Below are 24,489 nucleotides of genomic sequence, written 5' to 3'. Positions count from 1 at the left end.
TGGGGGTGGGGGTGGGGGTCTGGTGGGGGCTGGGGCGGGCGGGGTTGGGGTTTGGATGGTGGGTGGGTCCTCTTGCCCCGGGCTGCCTGGGTCGGTTCTGGCATGCTGGCGGTGTCGGTAGCTGCGCCCTCTTGTCTTCGGGGTCCGTATGGTACACGGTGGCCCCCGGTTGCTCTCTGGGGGTGCTGCCCCGTGGCTCCTGCGGCCTGGGAGGGGGGGCGCCCTGTCGGCTTGGCCCTGCATTGCTGTGATGGCTGTTCTGGGCTTTGGGGTCTTTCACACTTGCATGTGCATGTTTGCTCAGGTCCCACCAGCTCCTGTCGAGTTCCGCTGTTGAGCAGTGATGGGACCCGCCAGAATGTGCTGAGACTCTCTCCAGAGTCTAATCTCACACGAAACCCACTCTCCTTTTCTCTAGTATCTTCTTCTGGCCTATTCCACTCTATACTAACATGACACCCACAACTATGGTGTTCAGTACTGTCTGGCTAATTATTCATTTATTTATTGTTTGTTTGTTTGTTTGTTTGTTTGTTTTCTGTTCTCTTGTGTATGTGTTTGTTTGTTTGTCTTATTGATGGGTAATTATTAGTTGGGAATAACACAACACCTGATATTCTTCAGATGTAATAGCACCGCTTGCTAGTCCCTGTCCCTGTCCATCCTGTTTCATCCTGTCCACCCTTTGTTTCCCCTCACATCACCACTGAGGTGTAGCACTGCCCTCCCTGGCTCTTATCAGGGAAATGTAATAGAGTGTCAGCTTAGCGTTCAGGGAGGGCTGGTGATGGTCACACACATGCACTAAATAATAAGATATTTTGCTGTGTATTAATCTCATTAAGTGTTGACACCCCTTCCATGGAGTTAAACAATGAGAATAAATGCAGACAAAAAAAAAAAGGTATCATGGTGACAGATAGAGCCAAAACATTCAATTTGCAGACTGCAACATCCAAAACAAAGTGCTGTAATGCTCCATACCTCTGAACTGGAGGGACCTGTAGGCTCAGGTGGTAATTGTCTGCAAGTTGGCTACTTTAAGTGACACCCAGCATCATTTTTATTACATGTATTGATAAAGAAAAATGCTGACAAGTGCAGAGGAAGACATAGGAAGCTATATGACTTTTTGACCTCTGATGATGGCAGTCACTTTAGTAGCTAAAATATGGTAGCAACAATTGGAGAGGCTGCCATATGAAATAATGGTGACAAAACTTGTGTCCTAACAACTCTGGTGATCTGGTCTCATTTTGCTCTCATGCAATCACCAGGTCAACTTGTGCCATTTTATTGCTTATTAGTTCCTGTAAAGTTAATGAAATTCCGTTTGAATTCGCTGCGTAACATCAGCGCTATGTAACATCTACCAGCTGTTGCCACTCAAACATGGTTGGTGTCAAAAATATTTGTAGAAAAATAATCTTTTGCACATCAACGAAAACCCTTGTATGTTTTTTTTCTTAATTTGCCACTGAAATGATGCATTTAATGAGCATGTCCATATGACACAGAATATTCATATTGTCTACTTTTAATAATATATAGTCCAGTTGTACTACGATCAAGGGTCTGATCTTGTATTTCCATGTAAATAACTCATTCATTCAAAGTGTCCTTCCTTCTCTGTAAGTTCTGTACAACAGCTACACCAGATGGAGGCAGCCTGCTGCAGTGGGAAGAAGCAGATTTGTGTTTAATGTCTCAAATGTAAATAGTGATATTTATATCTCTTCTAACAGACCTTTCCCACAGGCACAAACAAATGAGTCAATAAATTAACTTCAGGACCAAACAGAGCTTGAATGGAGACAGTCCAGCGTCAGAGGAAGACAATGGTATTTTCCAGAAGCAGCTCGTGTGAAATGAGTCCTACTGAGTTTAACAGAGTCCAAAATCCATACACCAGACTGAATTATTTTAGGTAGGCGCTTGAGTGTCTCTAGTGAGGAACTGCTGAATGTCTCTTTGCAGCTCATCGTTGCGTCTTTGGGCCTCGTCTCGGCTGCGCTCTGCATTTTTTAGGCAGATCTCCAGAGCAGCCACACGGCGGCGCTCTGCCTCCAGAGCAGACTGGAGCTCTGCCACAGTGGCCTTCAGCTCTTTGTTCTCCTGCTGCAAGCTGTGAGACACAATGAGACACACAGATTGTTCAGAGTCCATTATTCTGGAAACAATTTAAGTCCTGGTGTTTGTCACTGCAAAAACATGTTAACATTCTGTCAAGACATGCTGCACTCGCTTCCAACGTAAATCAAATAACGAAATTCTGGGAATCAAGTTTTATTTAATGGATTGTGGTTCAGTGATTTGTTGTATTATGACAAACACTGACACACTGACTGCTTCCAGGCTCCTCCTTGAGTTCTAAGTATTACATAACAATGCATTTAGGAAACGCTTTCACAACCTAAATATACTGATTAGGTTGTTAAGCTATAATAAAGTTCATTTTTAATATCCAGTTGGTGACAGTTGACATTGATAAGCAATATCATAATGAAGGTATTGTCTTTAACCCTTTGATGCATAGACTGTATCAGGACATACCCATTTTCCATTGGATTTGGGTCACTTTTGACCCATGTTATGCACCTCAAGGTGCCTAAGTAGCTCAACTGGATGAGAGAGTGACTCATAAACAGGACTTTGTCAGAGACACCGGTTTGATTTCACCTCACGGCCCTTTACACTCTCAGAGGAGAAGGGCCCAGAGCAGTCCAACTCCTCAACTCATGAACCATAACCCCCCCAACCCCCCCCCTCCATCACCACCACCACTCACAGACTTTAACATGGACCTCTGTGAACGCTGCCATTTTGCACTCCTCAATTTATATCTACCATGACATATTATTGTATCTATCTCACTGCCATATTGCACCTATTTTCATTCATATTTGCACTATGTATGCCATATTTGCACTAGTATGTTATCAAGCTGCCTTTTTTGTTATTTCTCTCTTTTAAATTTTATTCTTATTATTACTTGCTCTACATTTGTTTTTTATTCTTTCTTGCTCTACATTTGCACATACACTGCTCAAAAAAATTAAAGGAACACTTTGAAAATACATCATATTTCAATACGGGGAAAAAACAAACTGGATCTTAGCATTGATATGGACTGGATAATGTGTTAGGAATGAAAAGTGCCACATTGTTTGATGGGAATGAAAATTATCAACCCCCCAGGAGGGCTAAATTCAAGATACCCCAAAATCAAAGTGAAAAACTGATGTGGCAGGCCGGTCCATCTTGCTGAAATTCCTTGGCAGCAACTCAAAATGGTATTCAGTAGTTTGTATGGCCTCCATGTGCTTTTATGCATGACTGACGATGCCGGGACAAGCTCTGAATGAGACGACAGATGGTGTCCTGGGGTATCTCCTCCCAGAACTGAACCAGGGCATCGCTGAGCTTCTGGACAGTCTGAGGAGCAACCTGATGGTGTTGGATGGAACAAAACATAATGTTCCAAAGGTGTTCTATTGGATTCAGGTCAGGTGAGCCACCAAACCAGTCATGCTGAACAATGTTACAGGCAGCATAACGTTCTCCACGGCTTCTCCAGACCCTTTCATGTCTGTCACATGCACTCAGGGTGAACCTGCTCTCATCTGTGAAAAGCACAGGGCACCAGTGGTGGACTTGCAAATTCCTGTGTTGCCAGCCGAGCTCCACGGTGCCAATCAGCGAGCACAGCGGGCACTAGAGGACGCTGGGCCCTCAGACCACTCTCATTACATCTCTTTCTGATTGTTTGATCAGAGACATTCACACCAGTGGTCTGCTGGAGGTCATTTTGTAGAGCTATTGCAGTGCTCATCCTGTTCCTCCTTGCACAAAGGAGCAGATATCTGTCCTGCTGATCGGTTGAGGACCTTCGACAGCCCTGTCAAGCTCTCCCAGACTAACTGTCTGTCTCCTGGAATCTCCTCCATGCTCTTGAGAATGTGCTGGGAGACACAGCAAACCTTCTGGCAATGGGACGCATTGATGTTTCATCCTGGAGGAGTTGGACTGTCTGTGGAACCTCTGTAGGGTCCAGGTATCGCCTCATGCTACCAGAAGTGACACTTACCCTAGCCAAATGCAAAACTAGTGAAAAACAGTCAGAAAAAATTAGGAAGGAAAAAATGTCAGTGGCCTTCACCTGTAAACTCATTCCTGTTTTGGGGGTTGTCTCATTGTTACCCTTCTAGTGTATCTGTTGTTAATTTTATGAACACCAAAGCAGCTGAAACTGACTAAAAAGCCCCTCAGTATCCCACATGTTTCACTGATTTGATGCAATACTTAGATTAAAAAGTGTTCCTTTAATTTTTTTGAGCAGTGTATATTTATCCCCTATTTCTTATCATGTCATTGTTGCACTGACTGCTCAACGTTCCTTTTCAATTGCCCCCTGGGGACAAATAAAGTTTTCTGAATCTGAATCTGAATCTGAATTCCTCAGTGTGTGTGACATGGGATGGTGGGTGAGGACTGAACTCACCTGTGTGCAGTCTGCTCCTGGTCTTTCTTCTGTTCTGACCTGTTGTTGACCTGCGGACCTGAGCCCACTGTCAGGGTGTTCACACTCTTCTGAGGAGGCAGAACCTGGGGCGACTGGGAATCACTGTCAGGTTTCTGGGCAGAACCTGTGGTGTCACTCCCCCTCCGGGCGGTGGATCTATCCTCTCCCTCCTTGTTGCTCGTCTGAGACCCTCCAAAAAATGACCCTGAACTCCGCATGTCCAGGATTTTGAAAATGTCCTCTGACAATGTCCCGGTCTTCTCCTCCACACTCTCTTGGATGCGACTCCACCTGTTGAGGGCGTCGGCCTTGGCTGCCATCCCAGTGAGGGGGCAGTTGAAGGTGGGCAGGGTCTGAGTACGTTTGCGGGGACTTCCAAGCCAGTCGTCTGCAGATGGACTGGGAGGCTCCTGCAGGAGGGTCTGGGCACTGCAGTTCCCTCTATCTGGACCTGGACTCTCATTGTCCTCCTCTTCTTCTGGAGACTCAGACAGAGATGCATCACCCATCTGACAAAAAGACAGAACTGAATGTTAACTACAGATATACAGTTCACACTGCTGGTCCTTGGTGTCCGAGGAGAGAAATGTCAACAGCAGAACAATCAACAACCATCAGCTGAGCGACAGGAGCCTGGAAATCTGGTCCAAACGATGACAAAGACCATCATTCTCAGAGGAGCCTCTCCTACAACCTAGAGTCAAACTTAAACCACACATGATCATCATTTTAGAGTCCACCGAGCAACTGTTCATGTTGGAGTTCACAGGGTTCTGGAAAGACAGTATAAATGAAACCAACGAGAGGAAGAACACAAAGTACCAGAGTCTCATAGGATATTGCAGAGGGTACGGCGAAATGAACTTAGTTTAAACATGTAGGGTGAGCTATCGAGGATTTAAACCCAGAGGAAAAGAAAATTCAAAAAGAGATCTCAAAAATGTTTCATTTACTTCTCCTAGACAACTTTGAGATCTGTGTGACACCAAACTGAGACTAAGGCTTATTTCTCCTGTGTTTCATTTTTTTCTCCTGAGCAATAAGATGCACTAAATCTCAGTTTAGTCTCCTTTAAAGTTTCAGAAGAGATCTCAACAAGCTCTCATATAATTCTCAGAGTTTCTCAACTTTTGTGTCTCTTTGTGATCTCAGGCAGAGAAATCAGAGCGCTCTCTCTAAGAACTCAATCTGTTCTCATCCCAGCTTCAGTTCATGCATCTCATACTAAGCTCAGAGAGAACAAATGAAGAGATCTCCACAAGCGCTCACTGAATTCTCAGACTCAGATCAACGTTTTGGTTGTTTTTAATCATCTAGCATGTTGACTTTATTGTAATCCACATGATATTTTTTTAAATTAATTAATAAAGATTCAGATTACTTTATTCATCCCAAAAGGGAAATTCATTTGTCTGTCAGCTCATCTGCTATTTGCTATAGAATTATAAAGCCTGATCACTGTGGATACAAAGATCTTCTATATCTTTCCGTCCTGCAGTCCAGAGAGAGGCCCATCACGATATTATGAGTGGATGATCCGTGGTGTTTAGAATGATAAATCCAGTCAAGTGGGAGGAGAGGGTGACATGATTGAAGTCACCATATATTATTATAAGTGCCTCAAGATGTTTAGACTGTATCCTGGCAACTTCTTATTTGTTGCAGCATTTGTAAGGTGTGTGTGTGCAGACTAATATATGAATAGGGTGGCATAGCGTAGTGGGTAGAGTGGCTGTCTCACACCCAGAAGGCTGGGATTTGATTCCGAGTCTGTCATGCTCATGTGGAGGTGTGAGTGAGTCTCACATATTGCTCTGCAGAAGCTCCACTATTGTTCATTTTCTTTTCCAGAGGAGAAATAAAGGAGCCATTAAACACACTGTATTGAGATTAGCAAGGTATCTCCCACAAGTCTCAAGTATGACTCCCTCTAATTATCCTGTCTCACCTATTTCTCCTAGTGAATTTTAGGAGAAACATATGAGAAACCTTTAGACAAAATAGAAACTAAAATGAGGCTGACATGAGAATCTCAAATTTGTCTCCTGAGTTGTAGAAGAGCAAGCTTTGAGCAGTAAAATTTTCCTCTGGGAAGGATTTACATTACTGAGCATCACCCAAGAGGCAACGAATAAGGCCAAGAGATTCTCTGATAAAGCTGTGGAGAAAAACACTCTGTGGCCATGCATTCATGGGAGAATGAGCAAACTTTGCTGCGTTACTTGGGAGAAGATTATTAATCCATCCATTCTCTATACATCGCTAAATCCTCATTAGGGTTGCGGGGGGCTGGAGCCTATCCCAGCTCACTTGGGGTGAAGGCAGGAGACACTCTGGACAGGTTACCAGTCTGTCACAGGGTTACACACAAACAATCACACTCACATTCACACATACGGACAATTTAGTCATCAATTAACCTCAGCATGTTTTTAGACAGTGGGAGGAAGCCGGAGTATCCGGAGAAAACCCACACATGCACAGGGAGAACATGCAAACTCCATGCAGAAAGATCCCAGACTCAGGCCGGGATGTGAATCAGGGGTCTTCTAGCAGTAAAGCAACAGTGTTAACAACCGAGCCACTGTGTAGCCCAAGATGATGAATACTAGCTAATTTTTTATTGGAACTAGTAGTTTGTTAGGTTAGCTTAGCATTAAGGCTGCAAAAGAGGAAGCAGTTAGTCCTGCTCTAGCCTAAAAGGTACAAAAATCTGTCGACTCTGAGCCAGTGTTCGTGCTGAGCTAAGCTGACAGTACTCTGGTTTCAGTTACATGTTTATCATACTGGCATGACAATGTGAGCTACAATATTGTTTCATCTATCACAGCAAGAAAATGAAGACAAACACTTCCCAAAATGTCAAATTATTCTGTCAGCATTTGAAACTGACAGAGCTGTATTGGATAGAAACACCTGGCAACAAGCCCCGCTGATTCTGACTGTGAGGATTGGAATGAAAAGATCTTGTCAAAATATGAAACATCTTCGTAACAGAATGCATTTGAGTGCCACAACATGACAAAACAGCATACAGCAAAGGCTTATTTTACAGTGAGATGCTTGTACCTCTGCAGATTCCCAGCCAACAAAGCTTCGGGGAGTGTTCTTCTGACTTTCAGATTTCCTGGAAGGAGGTGATGGTATCACGTCTTTGGAGAGAGGGAACAGAGTCTCATGCTGTCTGATCATCACTGTCATCAGTTTTTGGATCTGAGGAGTCGCTGTGAAAAAAAAAAAGACGTGGAAAGATTATGATCAAAATGTATTATCTTTAGGCTTTTAGGCAAATTCTTAATTCAATTCCTTCAGAATTTGTAAAATTCACCTGAGCCAAGTTGCAGATACATTTTTATTATTATTATGTACAGTTCTAAATAATCATAGACAGATACTATGAGTCAAACGTTTGGACACAATTTCTCATTCATTTGAATGAGAAAGTGTATTTATGTATATTGATAGTGGTTTCAAAACAGCAGCAGCATTACTGAGATAGTTGATTTGCTTCGTTTATGGAGTTAGAGAAGTAGTAATCAGTAATGAAGTAGCACATGTTTATTGCTACTTCAGGGATTCATTCAGATTCTGGCTGTTTTCCACATATCGAGGAATCCAGTTTTCACAGCCAAAACAGAAACCATTTACAGAGAAATCTAAAACTGTGCCGATATATTTTCGCAGCATTTCACAGCACATCAGGCTTAGTGTTTCCAAGCCCTAAAATAGCAGCAGATCTGCTCACATGTTGGCTCAGGACACATCAGTGAGCAATGTGTTCTCACCCTTCATCACAGTGATGGGATCTTCTATCTGAGGTTTGAGCAGGTTGATCCCCATCACAGTTGCCAAGTTCTCCACATTCATCTTGTTCACCTTGGATTGCAGCTGCACCTCAAACAAAAACCTGAAAACAAAGAGATAAGATTAGGTAGAGTCTCTCTCTGGACATTGATTAAAGTCCTGAAAACTCATCTTTGTGCATTAGAAGTATATGTATTATTCATTGAAGTTTTTTTCAAGAAAATCATTTCATGTCTTAAAATGCATTGTTGCTTCCTCTAGAATGTGCAGATCTATGAAGCCCGCATCTGTACCTCCACCCACCGCCCCCCATGTTGCAGCTTGAGCACACCGGCTCACCTATAACTCTGCCCAAACACTCCAAAAGCTACTCTACACTGCAGTTGTACTACTGAAGTCATTTACCTAGACATTTTTGAACCAGAAAACAATTCTGAAGATGATTATTGATTTGTAAAGTTCCTCCTTGCAAGCTAACAGGATTGGCTCTTCAGGTTTGTTATGTGTGAAACCCCAGAAGTCAGAATCTGTGTTTTTGAGGCTGGCATTACTACACAGTAGCTTCAAGGTGGAAACGCTCAGACAAGGTGCTGACTGCCTATTTGGCTCATGACGTGTCTGCCAAAATATTAAAAGTACAGTGTGGACATGTAAACACAGTAGAAAACTTGATTTTCACAGAGGGAGGCCTTTAACAGGTACAGTACAGAATGTGTCATGTCTGAAAACTTTGTCAAACCAGACAGACTGTGTGAGATCTCATAAATGTCTTGCTCAAGGACTTGTTAGTGAGCTATTGTCTTTCCATGTATGGGCATCCTCTCTAACCACAAAGTCACTGGGGCTTTTTTTTTTTTTTTTTTTTTTTTAACCCATGATGCTGTCATATAGCATTAGCTTCTACTAACCGGCAGACATAACTCAGAAGGTTATAGTTGACTCTGGGCAGAAGAGCAATTTGTTTCTCCAACTTTTCCCAACCCTGCAAGGACACAAGGAGAAGAAATTAAAGAGCATGCACAGTCAAAGTATCTCAGGGCATCTCCTTTATATGTAAGCATACACCGAATCCACATACATTCAGAGGTGCACACATGTTGTAGCCCTTTTTAAAAATACATTTACCTCTGTGCTGCTGGAGTCCTGCAGGCTGGTGCAGTCCAGAAAGTCTTGGTACTGAGTCCAGGGCACCACAGGTTCAGGCAGCTCTCTCAGGTACAGTTTGAGTAGTGATGCCACCGTGTGGACATCTGTGTCACTGTGGACAATGACACATTATTTAATATTCAGTGAGAATCCACTAAAAGTAGACCTGGCATTTAAACCTTGAACACTTAATGCTATACCAGAATTGACATATTTTGTATAAAAGCTAGAACCTGGCCACTGCATCATAGACATGCAGTTTGGTTGATACAGTAAGTATTAAACCTGGAGTTATTGTCATACAAGTTTTATAGATTGTGCACATAAGTGCATTTTAATGTTGCTGGAATCATTTGAACATGTATTCTATTTATTGTGGGTTTGAAATGTTTACCACAAGTGTCCAACTGTGGTCGCACACTTAAATATTTTAATGGACTTAGGAAAAGCTTTGACACAGTGGAGTGAAGTGTAAACAAGGTCTTTTTCCATTTTATGAGACACTTCTGTAGAATCAGACAGTTGTTCTATGCTACGGGCCTCTAGGCCTGGTTTTGTATATCAATGGCTAAAATAACTAAATATACAAGATCAACAAAACTCTGACTGGAATACAGATCAAGGGAAAAGCAAAAAAAAAGTTTGTTTGTTTTTTTGATTTTTGCCCTGAATGTCGTCATAAAGCATCTTTCAGTAGGCCTTGCTGGCTCTAACTATGTGCTCTGTTAGGTTAAATGGGTGCTTTAATCAACAGTGCTCTGATGAGCTTGTGGTGTTGAGTAATGAAGACGTCCTCCTGTGCGCCTGCCAGAACAGGATGTGGTATCGCTCTGAGCAGACAGAGACCTACCAGCCTCTTTCTACATCTGTCTCATCTCTCCTGACTTATTTAGAAAAAGGGCTGACTGAGGTTAGGATATTTGTCTCCTTTTATGGCAGTGGCATTCTCAGGTTTAAATAAGGCCTACATTGATTTACAAGCACATTTTTGGCTGTAGTGTGATTTATAAACTACTTCATAACTACTTTACTCTCAGCATTTCCAGTGAATTTCAATAACCAGAACACTTCATTTAGAGTTTGTGTCATACACGGTATTGAAATCATGACTTGTTCTTATTACAGAGCTTCATATGTTGCAGAGGGAACGATGAGTGTGTCACCTGGGGAAGGAAGGCCTCTCTCCTGCATCAAAGGCATCTCTGAACTGTTTGACAGCATTATCCTGACCAGGGAGGCGGAAGATGCCCTCCTCATTCAGCCCATGCTCTTTGATGAACTCCACACACTTCTGCACCAGGATTGGCACCATGTGAGGTCCAAAGCGCTGTTCATACGTCACAGTGTCCATGAGACTCTTCCCAAACACTGCAGAAATGCACAGAAGAAAGATCTGGCAGGTTTGACCAGCAGTTTTCATACAGAACAGCTATTAGAGAACCAATTTACTGATTCAGAAGAACATTGTTATTAAAAATGCTGTGGTTTATGGGTGAGTTGTGTGGCTGACTATTTCTTAGCTACGAGGAATGACTTACAAGTTTCCTTTTAAAGCTGAGTTAACCTAAACCTAAGCACTGTTTGTGTTTTTGGTGCTCAGAAGCAATTTGTTTTTGTTTGTTTCTTTTCTTTTTGGACAGATCCAGACCAGTTGTTTTGATCGACTGTCATTCTTTATGCTAAGCTAAGTTAACCAGCAGCTAATTGTGTCTTCACATTTAAAGGATGAACATGGCAGTGTTGCAAGTTCTCTCATCTAAAGATCAGTTCGTTCTTTCTGTGTCCACAAGTTCACAAATGTATCTGTGTCATAAATTTGGTCATCCACCCAAGCTAGCATGGGTTTGTGCTGAACCCTCTGTGGGTGCAACCCAAAATTTGTTACCACATGAACCGTCTGCGCTGCATGTGCACGACTCACCAGCAAAAAAAATAAGTAGTAATACAAGGAAACTTTTAGTCATCAACAAATTCATCATTAAAAGACCTTTGATTGAAGTAGTTGCTGCTGGGCTTTGAAGGAGCTTTAATATTCACATGCTTTCTGTCAACGGCATCAAAACATGGAAGGAAGTTCTAATTTCTCCAGAAATCCTGTGTGGTGTCTGACCACTAAACTCCTCAGAAATAAGCGTGGACACCATAAACTGTACCTAACTGCTGCATCTAGTAAAAAATGATGTCTGAACCAGCCTTTCAAAAATGTCTATATGAGCTGTGAGTTTTTCTATGTTTGATGTAAGGAGAAATTAGATCTTCTGGGTAGTAGGACTATGTGTATCTATTGTAGCAGGAATAGAACTGAATGCATGTCAAATATCAAAGCCCACATCAGCCATGTGGAAACCATGAATTTGCTTTAACTCTTGGCAAGATAGTGTGGTCTTTTCAGTATGCTAACTTATGCTTCTCACATGATTCTTCTCTTCATGCATAACCACAGTTTCCATGAGAATGGCAGATTTTACCCAACCTCCACTTGTTGGTACTCCGATGACTCGGCGCAGAGTGCGGACCCACTCCTCCATGTCACTCTGAGAGTTTGCCATGAACACATATGGACACCGCTCTCTGTCTCCTGTGGCACCTGTGACATGATAATTATTTTTAAAAGTTTTTTTTTAAAATCTTGAGGTATGCCTGTCAGAAAATGTCAGATCTGTATCAAGGTTTCCAAAGAAATTGTGATTGCTATCAGTTCTTGGTAGTTTCTAATGGTTTACCATTCAGAAAAGTGTTGTCATATACAGACAGACACTGACTCAGAAAGTAGACCCATGATTCAAACACATCAGAATACAGAAAATATAAAAAGAGGACTACTTACTTAATTACTAAGAAGTAAGAATAAGACCAATATGGGAAAGGCAATGAAAGAGGTCCCCAAAAAAGCAAAGATGTCTCACTGCTACAAAAACCATCTTTACCAGCTAAAATAAATATATCAACCACGGCCTCTCCTTCAAGGGGCAATTATATACTTACGTGGTATGATCTCAAAGAGGTACTTCCCCGGGTCATCTGAGTTTGGAGGAAGTTCATTAACTTTACTGAAGCGCAGCTGGATGACTCCCTGCAGGCCAAAAAACAGGAGCACAAACAGAAGAAATGTCACATCCAAATTAAAAATACCTCATGGTAAGAAGCAGCCACTAAAATTTACACTCATACTTAGATCTTTTGATATACCACCATGCTATCATTAATATTAAAGGTCCAATAAGTGAAGTTTTGAAAAAGCAGCAGTAAACAACTGTCTGCTTTGTAATGATACAGTAGAGTCATGGCATCCTTGGCAGAAAAGTCACACTGCATGTGTGTTTGGCCAGTCGAGCCTGTATAGTCACGGAAAAAAATATCAGTTTGGTAGAACCATGTTGGGCTTGTTTTTTCTTGGTGTAATGAATGGCTGTCATGGAGATCTTCGGTTTTTTTCGCTACCTGTCTCTCACTCATTCCAATTTCCAGCAGTGCCAAGATGGCTGCCTTTGTGGTTTCACATAATTCTTTTGTTGTGGGCATTATGTGAGAGCTGACAATCTCTGAGTTGTGCTATGACTTGAATGTAAGCAGGAAACCACTGTAGGCCTTTGCATGTGCAGAGCTGCTTATGACATGAAATGGCCTCTTATATATCCTGGGAATACAATTAAGCTTAAGCATGTCAGATAGGACATAAAGTATAAGGTAATCAGCTGCCTTTTTTTGTTGTGTTCATTGTATTCTTCAGGTAATATACTTTGAGTGATACCAGGCATTGAAATGAACGCAGTCTAATCATTTTTCCATGACTGTATGAATGTCAGTTCCTCCTTTTGAAACTGTAGGCCCTCCCATCATTCATAGACAGACTGAGAGTGACTTTTTACATCACTCGACAAAAGTGAAAGGGGTATTCAGCTGACACCTCAAAAACCGAAGAATTTAAAAACTATGTTTTTCATGTATGTTACAGGAACTCTGATTTCAGCTCAGTTCAGTGTCATACTTTAGGCATTCTGTATGTGTGGGTCCCCCTGAGTCTGCGTACCATAAATTGTCAGCTCAGCCAATCTGTTCACCCATGTTTACACCTCTGCACATGTCTGCCTACTTCCCAAAATTCACAAACACGCAGCGACTACATTGCTCAGGCAATGGTGCAAAGTGTAATAAATATATACAGCTGTTGACAAAATAACTCCATGTTATAAGCCAACAGAGAACACTGACAGGGTACAATTTATTTTTTTTTAAACAGATATTCAAAAGCTGCAGGGACGGTATGTACAGTAGTGATCAGGGGTTGGTTTGCATGCAGGGGCCAAACAACGACAAAATGTAGGAGACTAAAGGGTCTGATAGGCAACAAAGGAGTGATGAGACCTCAAGAGGCAAAAAAACCCCAAAAATGATTTCATTAAATTATTGCAAGAGTCAAAAGTCGATTCAAACCCTATATGATAAGCAACCAAATTACAAAGAATGTGTCTTTTTAATCAGTAGACATGTTGTGGATAAATCTGTACTTTTCCTCAAAACCTGACTGCACATGTGTGGAATGCAGTCCTCTTAGCAGACACCACCGAGTAGAAAAGCAGAACAACAGCAACAACTACAAGTCCACAGTGTCTTCAGCTCTCATGCGTGTGTCCTCCAGGGAGTATAATAAAGACTTCAGTGCGGAAGTCTCTACTGTTATTTTGCTGCTGTCCTCTGCTGGTCTTTCTCTACTGCTTCATGTGTGTCTGTTTCCAAACAAAAGTCCTCTCTGGTCCACGTGTCCATGTGTTACATAAAGCACACCAACATGTGGACACAGACGGACACAATGGAATGAAAATGAAGCAAGTCAAGTGAAGATGATGTTAAACAAGCTGACAACAACGTCTCATAACTGTGATACTATTTTCACAATTCTAGTGTGGACTAACGGTTGCAGTTGGATTAGGTATTGTTGCTTTCGTATATACACCCTTACTTGTTGTAAATGAAACAAAAAGGGGGGGACGGCGTGCCTGACACACTTTCCTTGTTTTGTTCAGAGATGGTGGTGCTCTGACGACATCCAGTGTTTCTTAATGCTGCATATATCATCTTTAACTGCTCACTTTCTGAGAGTCCATGATTTATTTGATGTGCAGACATTGGAAAGGTGCTTTTATTGCAGATGTACGACAAACTGTAAAATGCGAGAAAATGCCCACTGCTTTTCTGTTGTCATTTGATTTAGGCTTATCTTCGCTGCATCGTTCACAGAACATACAGTACAATATATACCAATTCAGCTATAAATGAGTGATGGCTTAGAGGTGATTCCTAACTATTATGTGGTGTTGGAGGTAGTAACTCAAAAGAAAAGGATATAGTGAAGAAACATTTTTTTACTTAAAGAAATAAAATGGCCAAAGAATCAAGAGCTTGTTTCCTTTACTTTACTCACTAATTAGGCTCCACAAATTCACCATGTATTGGTTTACTGGTGTTACAGATATGAATGCAAAACACTGAACAAATGATAATATAAAACTGGCACGACAGTGTAACAATTTAAAAAAAATGTTTTTAATACTTTGAATGTCAGTGGGCCTGTCTTGTGAGGTTTGTTGTGCACAGGAAGTGTGCAGAGGTGGCCACACAGCTTGAGTGTTTGTGGTGATGATGGAAATGATAAATGATACATTTCTGATTGAATTAATCTATTGATATAAAAGATATTTAATACATAAATACTAATTTTAGGTGACAGTTATAGTATGATGCTTCATATTTAAAACTAGGAGCATCAACAAGTGATAGAGACAGAAGAAATGATTTTGATGACAGTTCTATTCACACATTTAAGTAGTTTTTAAATACCTTTAGAATTTGTAATTTTGTTACAAAGACAAAAGGAAGATGGAAAAATACAACATAATCATAAAAAGTGACATTAATAGGGGTAAAATAAACCTTCTCAGCAGTGTCTCACCTGGACTGTGGTCTCCTTATCATCTTTGTGGTACGACAGCGTGCTTCCCCTCAGCACAAAGTAGCGCTGCTGCCAGTTCTTCACTAAAGACCTCTGTTGTTTCTTCAGCCAGCCTGCCTTCAGTGGCCTCTCCATGGACCTGGAGGAGCGTGGCGAGCCTGGGCTGGGGCCTCCCTCTCCAGGTATCACACTCTTGGATCGTGCTGCCAGACACCACAAGGAAGCAGTGGGTGTAAGTGAGAAGAACAACAATCCCCAGCATGCTGTGTCACAGTCAGCACTGTGAAAACATCAGCAGTACTCTACAGCAGCAGAGTACTTCCTCTTTTTGATATGAATATGCATCAGCGTATCAGGGCAAAGAGAACATTTCGCTGCAACCTACTTTTGTTCCCCAACTATTCAGTTTCAGGCTGAAAGGAAACTGCTGGTCTGGGCTGACCAGTTTCCTGTGGAAGGTGCATGAACGCAGCTGCGATTGCTCTACATAAATAACACAGTGACCTGCGAGAGGCGTTCCGTCAAGCAATAAGCAGGAAAGGTCAGCGATTTACTTCTGTGTGAACTTAACTTGAACTGAAACTGACACAAAAAAATGCATTTTTCAGTGTTTTTAAGATTGACTAAGACTTGTCGCCCTGAAGTTGTGTAACTGTGAACCATCATGATATGATGGTTTAATGGTTTGATGAAAGAACAGAGGCAGAGGTGTACGTGGCTCAGAGAAGACAGATGAGGATGGAGATGTCCAGAGTAACATGCAGGGTGGTAGAACTGCAGAGATAGCTGGATGGAGATTGAGACCACTTTCTCAGTTGTTCTTAAATTCACCGTGTCTTGTTAAGCAAGATAGAGGAGAAGAGAAGAAGAAGGGCCACACTGGGGTAAACAGGAAGCTGCCACATCATTGCCGGAGGCCCGGTACACTTTGAAGGTCTCCACCTACAAAGCTGAGAGCCAACTGGTCTAATTTCAATAGTACCCTCCTCCCCTGATTAGCGGAGAGTTCAAGTGCTGTTGAGGAACCCTGAGCCCACACACAGAGGCTGATGTCACGCCACACCCTCAGCTGACAAACACACAGTTCTTAATACTGGCCTTATTTGTGATGAGCCACCAGTTCCACAGCACCTCAAAGATGTCTTCAATGACCACAGCCCAAATAAAAGTTACATCAAGTACAACACTTTGATTGCAAGATGAATTCTTAAGGAATACTTAACGCATGTCAGTTCACCAAATGACGAGGCTAAACATTCACCTCCAGTCCTGAATTTCCAGAATCCCACACAATAACTAATTGAAAACAGCAGAGTCTTTAGACCTGGGCATCCAGGCCATATCCCCAGTGTTTATGAATAGCTGCACATTTGCTTTCAAAATAAGATCACTGAAAAAGACAGCACTACATTTATTCAACTGTCATTACAATAAGCCTTTCAAAAAGAAAAAGAATGAAGGCAATGAGGCACACGTGAGTCTGGAGGAGGTCAACGAAGAGTTACTACGCCCGTCAGTCAAACTATTGTAGTTACCCAACTGGTAGTGGTAGCTTAAACAGATAACCCTGTGTAGTTCAGTGCTTCTCAAATGTGTTTTTATCACAAGACACAGGATTAAAGCTGTAGATCTTTAAAAATGACTACAATTCAAAGACACAAGATCCACTTGTCTGACTATCCTACACTCTCTGTGAGGATAACATGCAACATTAACACAGAAAGAAACTGGGATGGCCTTACCTACAACACAGTGCTTTTACATTTTATTTTCATTTTACTCTGAAATAACCTGAAAATAGTGCAATAATCAGGTTAAAATCTAAAGATTCCAATGTTGTCAACAATGCCTCTGGCTAGTAATAGGATCAAGTTTAGTTTGCACTTCCTGGGGATTGTGCTTGGACAGCATTAATGCATGACTGAGTTAATACTAAAAAGGAACCTTTGGTTTTAAAATAACTGTTTGGTATTATGGGAAATACTTGCATGCATCTTCTTGCTGAGAATTTGATCAGATGATTGCTACCACTCTCATGTTGGTATGCTAAATATAAGCTGGACAGCAGCCAGCTAGCATAATTGAACATAAAGACTGGGAAAAGCTAGCCAAGCTCTGTTCAAAGAAACAAAATTCCAGCTAGAAGTACCTCTTAAATTGTTTTTATTGTTGTTGTTGTTGTTTTATGGGCCATTTTTTTTCTAAGTGACATTCAGAATCTTACGGAACTGGACTGGCTGTTTGTGTTTCCAGTCTCCATGTTAAACAAAGCTGATTAGCTTCATACTTAATGCAACAACCTGTAAAATTTACCAATTAACATGCTACAAGAAAAAAGTCAAGTGCAAAACCTGTACAAAAAGTAAATTAAAAAAATTCCAACAACGTGCTATTCCTACACTTCAGTTTTTGTATGGACTAAACAAAAAAGGGTAAAAATTTCAATGTTTAGCTATAGTATGCTTTGAACAGAGCTAGGCTAGCTGTAGGCCTATCTGTTTCCAGGTTTTATGCTAACGAAAGCTAATCACATTCACTCAGTAGTTTCATATTTACCAGACAGATTTTGGAGTTGTAGCAACTTTGTCATCTAAGCAATAAATAAATAAATACATTTGGACATTTTCCACAATGTCAAACTCTTATCGCATGAAGAAGATGAAAGGTTCAGGGTGAAACTGTCAAGTAGTTTGTTAGTTGAAACTGACTGAAAGAGATGTAGCTAACCTCTCAGATGTTCGTGAAAGGACAGGTGCAGTATGAGTGTAAATACACGTCACCCATCCCTGCACTCACACATACTGTAAGTGGGCAAAGCTACATACACAATGTCAGAGCTCTGCAGAAACTGAGCTGTTACATCAGTTTCCTGTTGAAAGCTGAATCACACACTTTTAGGGCAAAACCACCTTTCATGATCTACAAAATATGTCGAAGTAAAGAATCACAATGGGGCACCAGATACACTTTCATAGTGAAGCGAGAAAAGCAGCTGATATTCAATAAACTTGAAGCAGATAAAGTAAATGTACTGCAGGCAGCTACTTCCTTCCATATTGCTGAACAACCCACATCACTGATGGCAGAAAATGATTAGAGCTGATGCAAGTTGAGAACAATAGCAGACATGTCTGTAGAAGTGTCATCCAGTCACTGCTTGTGCGTACACCTGATGTGAATGTTGCAACTATTGTGCCATGGAAGGCTGAGAAGAAAAAAAACATGTTGATGCACTGATTCCACCTTATGCAAACATGGGTAAGCATGGTATTAGGAGGTCTACACGCTATACAGTCACAATTAAACACATTTAGCACATAGGTTTCAATACGTGTACACATACACGTACTGTAGGTTGGTCAGCCTCTTTGTGCAACTGCTGGGAGCTGCTTTTGAGTCAGTAAAAATGACATTTTAAAGTTTTGAATGTCAAGCTATGTTTGAATGTAGAAACAATGTACTGCATGCTGGACAACAGTGATTTATGTTTTTTTCTAAAAACAGCTCAGGTTATCATCATTGCAATAACCACAACCACCAATGCCACCCACAGAGAAAACAACATGCATCAGTCACTAATTTATATAATCAATTTCTGCTATTCTATATCAAATCTAAATACATATATATATATATAATTATATATATATAATTCACTGGAAAAGAGGAGATTCAAATTATAAAAAAGTAAACTATTTGCTGTTAGTACACTTTTTGCCTCTTTTCTACCCCTGGTTTCATGGAAAAAGAGTGATCTCTTCAGGTGACAAGCTCACCTAAATGTCCCAACTGTAATGTTTCTAATAACATTAAGTGTGAAGTGTGACAGTGTTGCATCCACTGTGGCTGTCAGTGAACGCAGCACGGGCGCTGGCTTACCTATCCGAGCTGTCTCAGCCTTGAAGGTGCTGAAGTCCCAGTTGCGAGGTAGTTTCAGAGACATGGTCCTCAACTCATAGCACGGGTCAGTGTTTCAGTTCACACATGCACTTCACCGGAGCACACACATACACACACATACATATAAATACACACTCAAACACACACACACGAACTGGAGATATCGCAGATCACACTTCCTTCTTCCTGTGTGTTAATCTTTCTTCTTCTTTTTTTCAGCCCTTCATAACGCGTCCCCTCATGCAGTCTTTACTTCCATGTTCATACTTGTTCTGATGGAGTGCTGCACAGATGGCTTCCAGGCTGATTCATTAAAAACTGAGGTTCCATGTAGTGGGGAAATCTTCAAGTGACTAATGTTCACTGATGTCAAAGGAAAAAAACCACCGGCGTCTTCACAGAGGAAATGGTTCTTACTTCTTGGTTTGACTCCTTCTGTGAGAATGTTGCCTCACATCTCTGACTGAAGGGGCTGAGACAGTCATTTACAAAGATGTGCTTCAACATTCAAAGCTTACATGTCTTCTTCTGGTCCATCAATGGAGAAATGAACAACTTTTATTTTAAAAAATGCATGCAAGGAAATCAACTGAATGTTTCAAAATGGGGAAGAGGACAAAGGGGGAAGAAACCAGTCACACAGCCAACCACATGATTTTTTATAATTTTAATTTTCTCTGAACGAAGGCAAAGCACATTTCAGCATCAAAGAGTGCAGCTTTTTTTAGACAACTCAACACAAACCATTGCACAGTTTTATAACAATATACTGAAATCATACAGCTTTGTAAGAGAATCTATAATCACAAAATAAAATTTCCACAAAGGGGAGCCTACACAGCATGTGGGACAGAAACAACTCCCATACATTCCTTTTAGAGGGTCCTGGCTGGGCAGGATGCACTACAGCAAAGTGGCACTGTGTTGATTAAAAATGCACAAAGGTGCCTTTTGGGGGGGGGGGGGGGGGGGGAGAGTCAGGTTTCCTTTTTTAATTTGCTGAAACTTTATCCCTTATATTCTGCCTCCTTGTGAGCAAATCTTAACTTCAGGGGTGCTGGAATGTATCAGACAGAGAAACAAAGGGTCAAACGTCCACATCAGTGTTACTCTGGATCGGCCGAGCACAGGAGCTCCAGCTCTCTCTAGTGGCCGTCCGTAACAACAGGCAGACAAATGGCAGTACAGAGCTGCAGGGCTAAAAACCTCAACTCACCACAGAGGCAGTGAAGATATTTACGACTGCTGAGACACCAGTGAGTTACTTTCCGGAAACTACTCGAAACAGTATTCACAAGTAACAAGCATTGAACTTGCACCGTGAAGCGGAAGTTGACACACGACAGCTACCGGGGAAGAGCCTAGAAAACACCCAACTGCACTAAAGTCACAGCGAGAAACGACAGGGAAAATACTTTTCTGCTATCTCAGTACTCTTTCCTATATGGCAATAATAACACTTTAAATATTCCTCTAACCAAAAATACTAAAGAACACTCAACATGTTTCTAAACATCTTCTTAATAAATGTACAATATAGTAACTTGGAAAAGGTTGGATTTGCTTACAGTAAATAAAATAAATACTTTAAGAAAGATAAAATTAAGACGGTTGGATGTCACAGAAGAATTGTGAATGGAATGACATCGACAGACATATGAATGAAGTGACATTCAAATATGTTAAACAAGATGTGGAGCCATGCTTGATTTCTACAGCGGTTCATTCTATGAAAAATACTGAGGTCAAATTTTCATACGGATGCCATAATGAAGCCCAAGCTGATTCTGAGCTACAAAAAAACTGACTGCTTTGCTTAAAAATATAGACATTTTTGAGGACAGTATCTGATGAGAGGAAATTTAAGGTGGGAAGCAAATTCCAGAGAGATTCTAAGTAAAAGAATCATTTACAGAACAAAAATAATGGCACAATTACATGTTATTTTGTATGGTTAGCATTTAGACACTCAGTACTGACCTTGACATCCCTGCTACACTGACTACTGTATGAATGTTCATATTGCTGTTTTGTCCTATAACACTTTGTACAGAAACGGTTCTGCCTGGATCATCTAGCTTCACTGACCAGGATAAATCCATTCTATCCTCTGATCGGATAGAAACACAACAATAAATAGGCACAAACATAATGCTGATTGGTTAAATAATAAGTGCGGTGGGATGTTTACAGTCAGATCTGTGTCTATGGCGCCTTCTTTTCCTCACAACCATAAAGAATCCTGCAGATTGGCCACATTTGATATTAATACACTAAGCTTTTTGAAATCTATTAGACATTTACATACAAGCTTAATTTTCTTTACCTTTCTAAAGCAATATCAACAAAAAAACTTGAATACCAGTGAATATGCTTTTCAGCAGTTTCATTTTGTGAATTTATGAGTCAATAATTAAAGAAAAATAAAAGACATGTTGGAAAAGTAACAGATTGTGCTGGCAGTCTAAAGGGAGCTACTGCACTTCCTTAAAGCTGGGGAGCTTACAAGAGTCAGACTAAAAAGGAAGTGTCCAAATTGAGGCTGAGATAGTGCATGAATACTACACTTCCCAGAATGCATCTCAACAGCATCTTTAATCTGATTATTCCTCATCACATTTTTCCACCAAAATTTGTAGTCCCCAAGAGACTACAAATCAGGGAGGAGATGTTTAGTTTTCCTCTTCATGAGAGATACATTTCTATGATATTTAGTCACAGAAATTAGTGCAATGCCCCTTGAACTTCAACCAACTTAGCTACAGACCGTGAGTGACATCATTGCGAAAGCTTAACAGAAAGAAAGCCAACAGGAAAGAAGCTTCAGCTTATATATTTCACCATCAAATCAAACATGCACCTGACAGTCGCATAAATATCAAAGAATCCCACTGTAAACCATCTGGGAATGAACAATGATATGTACACAGCTGATTGTATTGGCAGAGTCCAACCCGAACACATGCAGGAGAACGCTATTGGCCATTTCATAGCAAAGATATCACTCAAATGGGTCAAGTTCACCAGTGATAGTAACATATGCTGTGTCTGTGTTGTTAACATGTCAAGGTTACAGCACAGAGGCAGATAATGGCAGTGTAGAAGCCATCATTGTACCCTACTGTTAGTCCCAGCCCAGCAACGTGACAAACCATGACAACAGCACTCGCTGAACACGTGTAAAAGCTAGAGCAGATCCTTGATAGACAAAAAAAAGCATGAACACAGAGCGAGTTAGTGAATCACAAAAATAAAAAGTAACCGTTCTATCTCTGAGAAGCTTTGTCTTTATCCACTAAACAGCAACCAGGACGGATTGTGGCTGTTATGACGAAAGGGGTGCTGGTGTCCGTCGCACTGGCCTTCAGAGACATCTACCGATTCAGAATCAAACACTATTCTGTCTGCAGCAACACCAAACTGCTCCTTACAACACAAAACAGTTGTCAGGTTTTAAATACTTGAGTGTCATATAGTTGTTCACTTTATATTTCAGCATGATAGTAGAATGGCAATGATTTGGCCAAGCTTGATGGATGGCAGAGGAAGAAAAAACACAAGAAACACGAGTGCAGATGGCAAAAGTGAATTCAGCCTGAAGAAAACAGACACAACATTAAGCTATAATAGAACATACCAAATATAAAAACCATCTATGTATAAATAGAAACAATCACAACAAAGAAAATTAAAAGTGAGATTTGGAGGGGAGGTGCAGCTGAAGTAAGAATACAGTGAGTAACAGGGTTGAGAGCAGTGCATTCAAATAATAAAAAACACATACAATAAAATATTAACACACATTAATAGGTATATAGAGGATATCCTGTATACAGGTAGAAATGTACAGCTGACCAACTTTTTGTTTAACAGTGTTAATAGATAGAAGCTGACTATAATGGAAAACAGTACAGTAACTCACAAACTCAACCTGAAAACACTAGTGTCAGAAACATGATTCACAGACTGCATGAACACAAACACACAACTCTCATACCCAAATGAAATGGAATGACCCAAGGCTGTCGTTTTTTGTGGTTTTCTTTTTGTTTTCTTGGATGTGTTCTCGCTCACACAAAGCACTGCGAGTTTCCCAAAGCTCTGGGGCAGCACAGAGCCCCTGGGTGCTGCCCTCCTCTCTGCCTCCCCTCTCCCTTCAGGGCCAGCTGCTGTGGGTGTCTCTAGGCGGCGGCCTCCTCCAGCGCCGGCAGCAGGCCTTTCTCTGTCAGGTGAGCCTTCAGCGAGTTGAAGATGTGGAGCTGCTGATCGGCTCGGAGGGCCAGGAGCTGCTGGATCACTTTGGTGGGGTTTGGACCCCTGGGAGAAGGAGGAGAGACAGTCAGACACAACTCTTTTATTCAAAATGACATGAGCTGAATTGGCCTTTTATTAAACCATCTGAACCCCAAGCAGTTTCTGGGTGTTTTTAGCTCCCTTCATAGTTTTACTAAGTGTTGGCTCATTTTTCACTGCACTACAAAGTCCTGCACCTTTATGGTGACAGCATGGACTGCAATGACATGAATCAAATGAAAAGAAAAAAAGTTGAATTTCCTTAATTTGTTACTTTACATAAATGAAATAACCTGGCATCAGCATGTACAAAACTGTTCTAAGCACCCACAGGTGTTAGCTGTAGGGGGGGAAATGTGGCTCTGCAGTGGTGGAGAAACATTTTAGACATTCCATACATTTGTGAAATATTGCATTAAGAATCACTCTTAGGTCTACAAGTGCAATTTCTCTTAGTACAATCACAGACATAATACTAAACAAATCCTAAAAAAAGCCATTAAAAACTTAAAATTGATTGGTTACATAAAATAAGATTTTTTTAATATTGGGTCATTTTGGCAGAATTTAGCTTTGATAGTTTTTCTTGTAAACAATAAACAAAAAAATTTATATTTGTTTGTGTCTGTCTAATGCAATCACACCTTTTGAAACATAAAATAGATTTTTCCACAAACATTTCATGATAATATTTGAGAGTTGGGCAAAAATTGAAGGGTGCCTGAAAACTTTTTTCTACAGCTGTATGAGCTGCATATACTTTGCTATTTACAGTGCTAATTTGTTTCCACACTTTTCTTAAATGAGACATGTAGAATAGAGTAGCTTTCATGTAGAATAAAGTAGTGTTGACGAAACATTTCATTTGTAAGGT

At 40.9% G+C, this 24,489-nt stretch overlaps 2 protein-coding genes across 2 annotated transcripts in view; both read right to left on the bottom strand.

Moving 5' to 3' along the window:
• Positions 1–812: 812 nt before the first annotated feature.
• arhgap25 (Rho GTPase activating protein 25) lies at positions 813–19,754 on the bottom strand. Its single transcript, XM_022210674.2, has 11 exons — positions 19,302–19,754; positions 15,423–15,625; positions 12,458–12,545; positions 11,946–12,059; positions 10,636–10,840; positions 9,452–9,584; positions 9,235–9,308; positions 8,308–8,429; positions 7,592–7,746; positions 4,502–5,031; positions 813–2,125 (listed from the first exon to the last, which is right to left on the bottom strand). Exons 1-11 carry the CDS (start codon positions 19,363–19,365, stop codon positions 1,924–1,926), a joined length of 1,890 nt encoding a protein of 629 aa, XP_022066366.2. The 5' UTR covers positions 19,366–19,754; the 3' UTR covers positions 813–1,923.
• A 220-nt stretch (positions 19,755–19,974) lies between these two features.
• The window catches only part of cds2 (CDP-diacylglycerol synthase (phosphatidate cytidylyltransferase) 2), a 28,340-nt gene continuing 23,825 nt past the window's right edge, over positions 19,975–24,489 (bottom strand). Inside the window, exon 13 of the mRNA XM_022210670.2 lies at positions 19,975–23,639. Coding sequence (XP_022066362.1) covers positions 23,504–23,639 — 136 coding nt within the window. The 3' untranslated portion in view covers positions 19,975–23,503. The remainder of the gene's footprint in view (positions 23,640–24,489) is intronic.

This window comes from Acanthochromis polyacanthus, chromosome 7 (genome assembly GCF_021347895.1).
Source record: "Acanthochromis polyacanthus isolate Apoly-LR-REF ecotype Palm Island chromosome 7, KAUST_Apoly_ChrSc, whole genome shotgun sequence".
Lineage (NCBI taxonomy): Eukaryota > Metazoa > Chordata > Actinopteri > Pomacentridae > Acanthochromis > Acanthochromis polyacanthus.
Note: the sequence above shows the minus strand (reverse complement) of the source record. Positions and strands in the feature narration are given on the sequence as shown.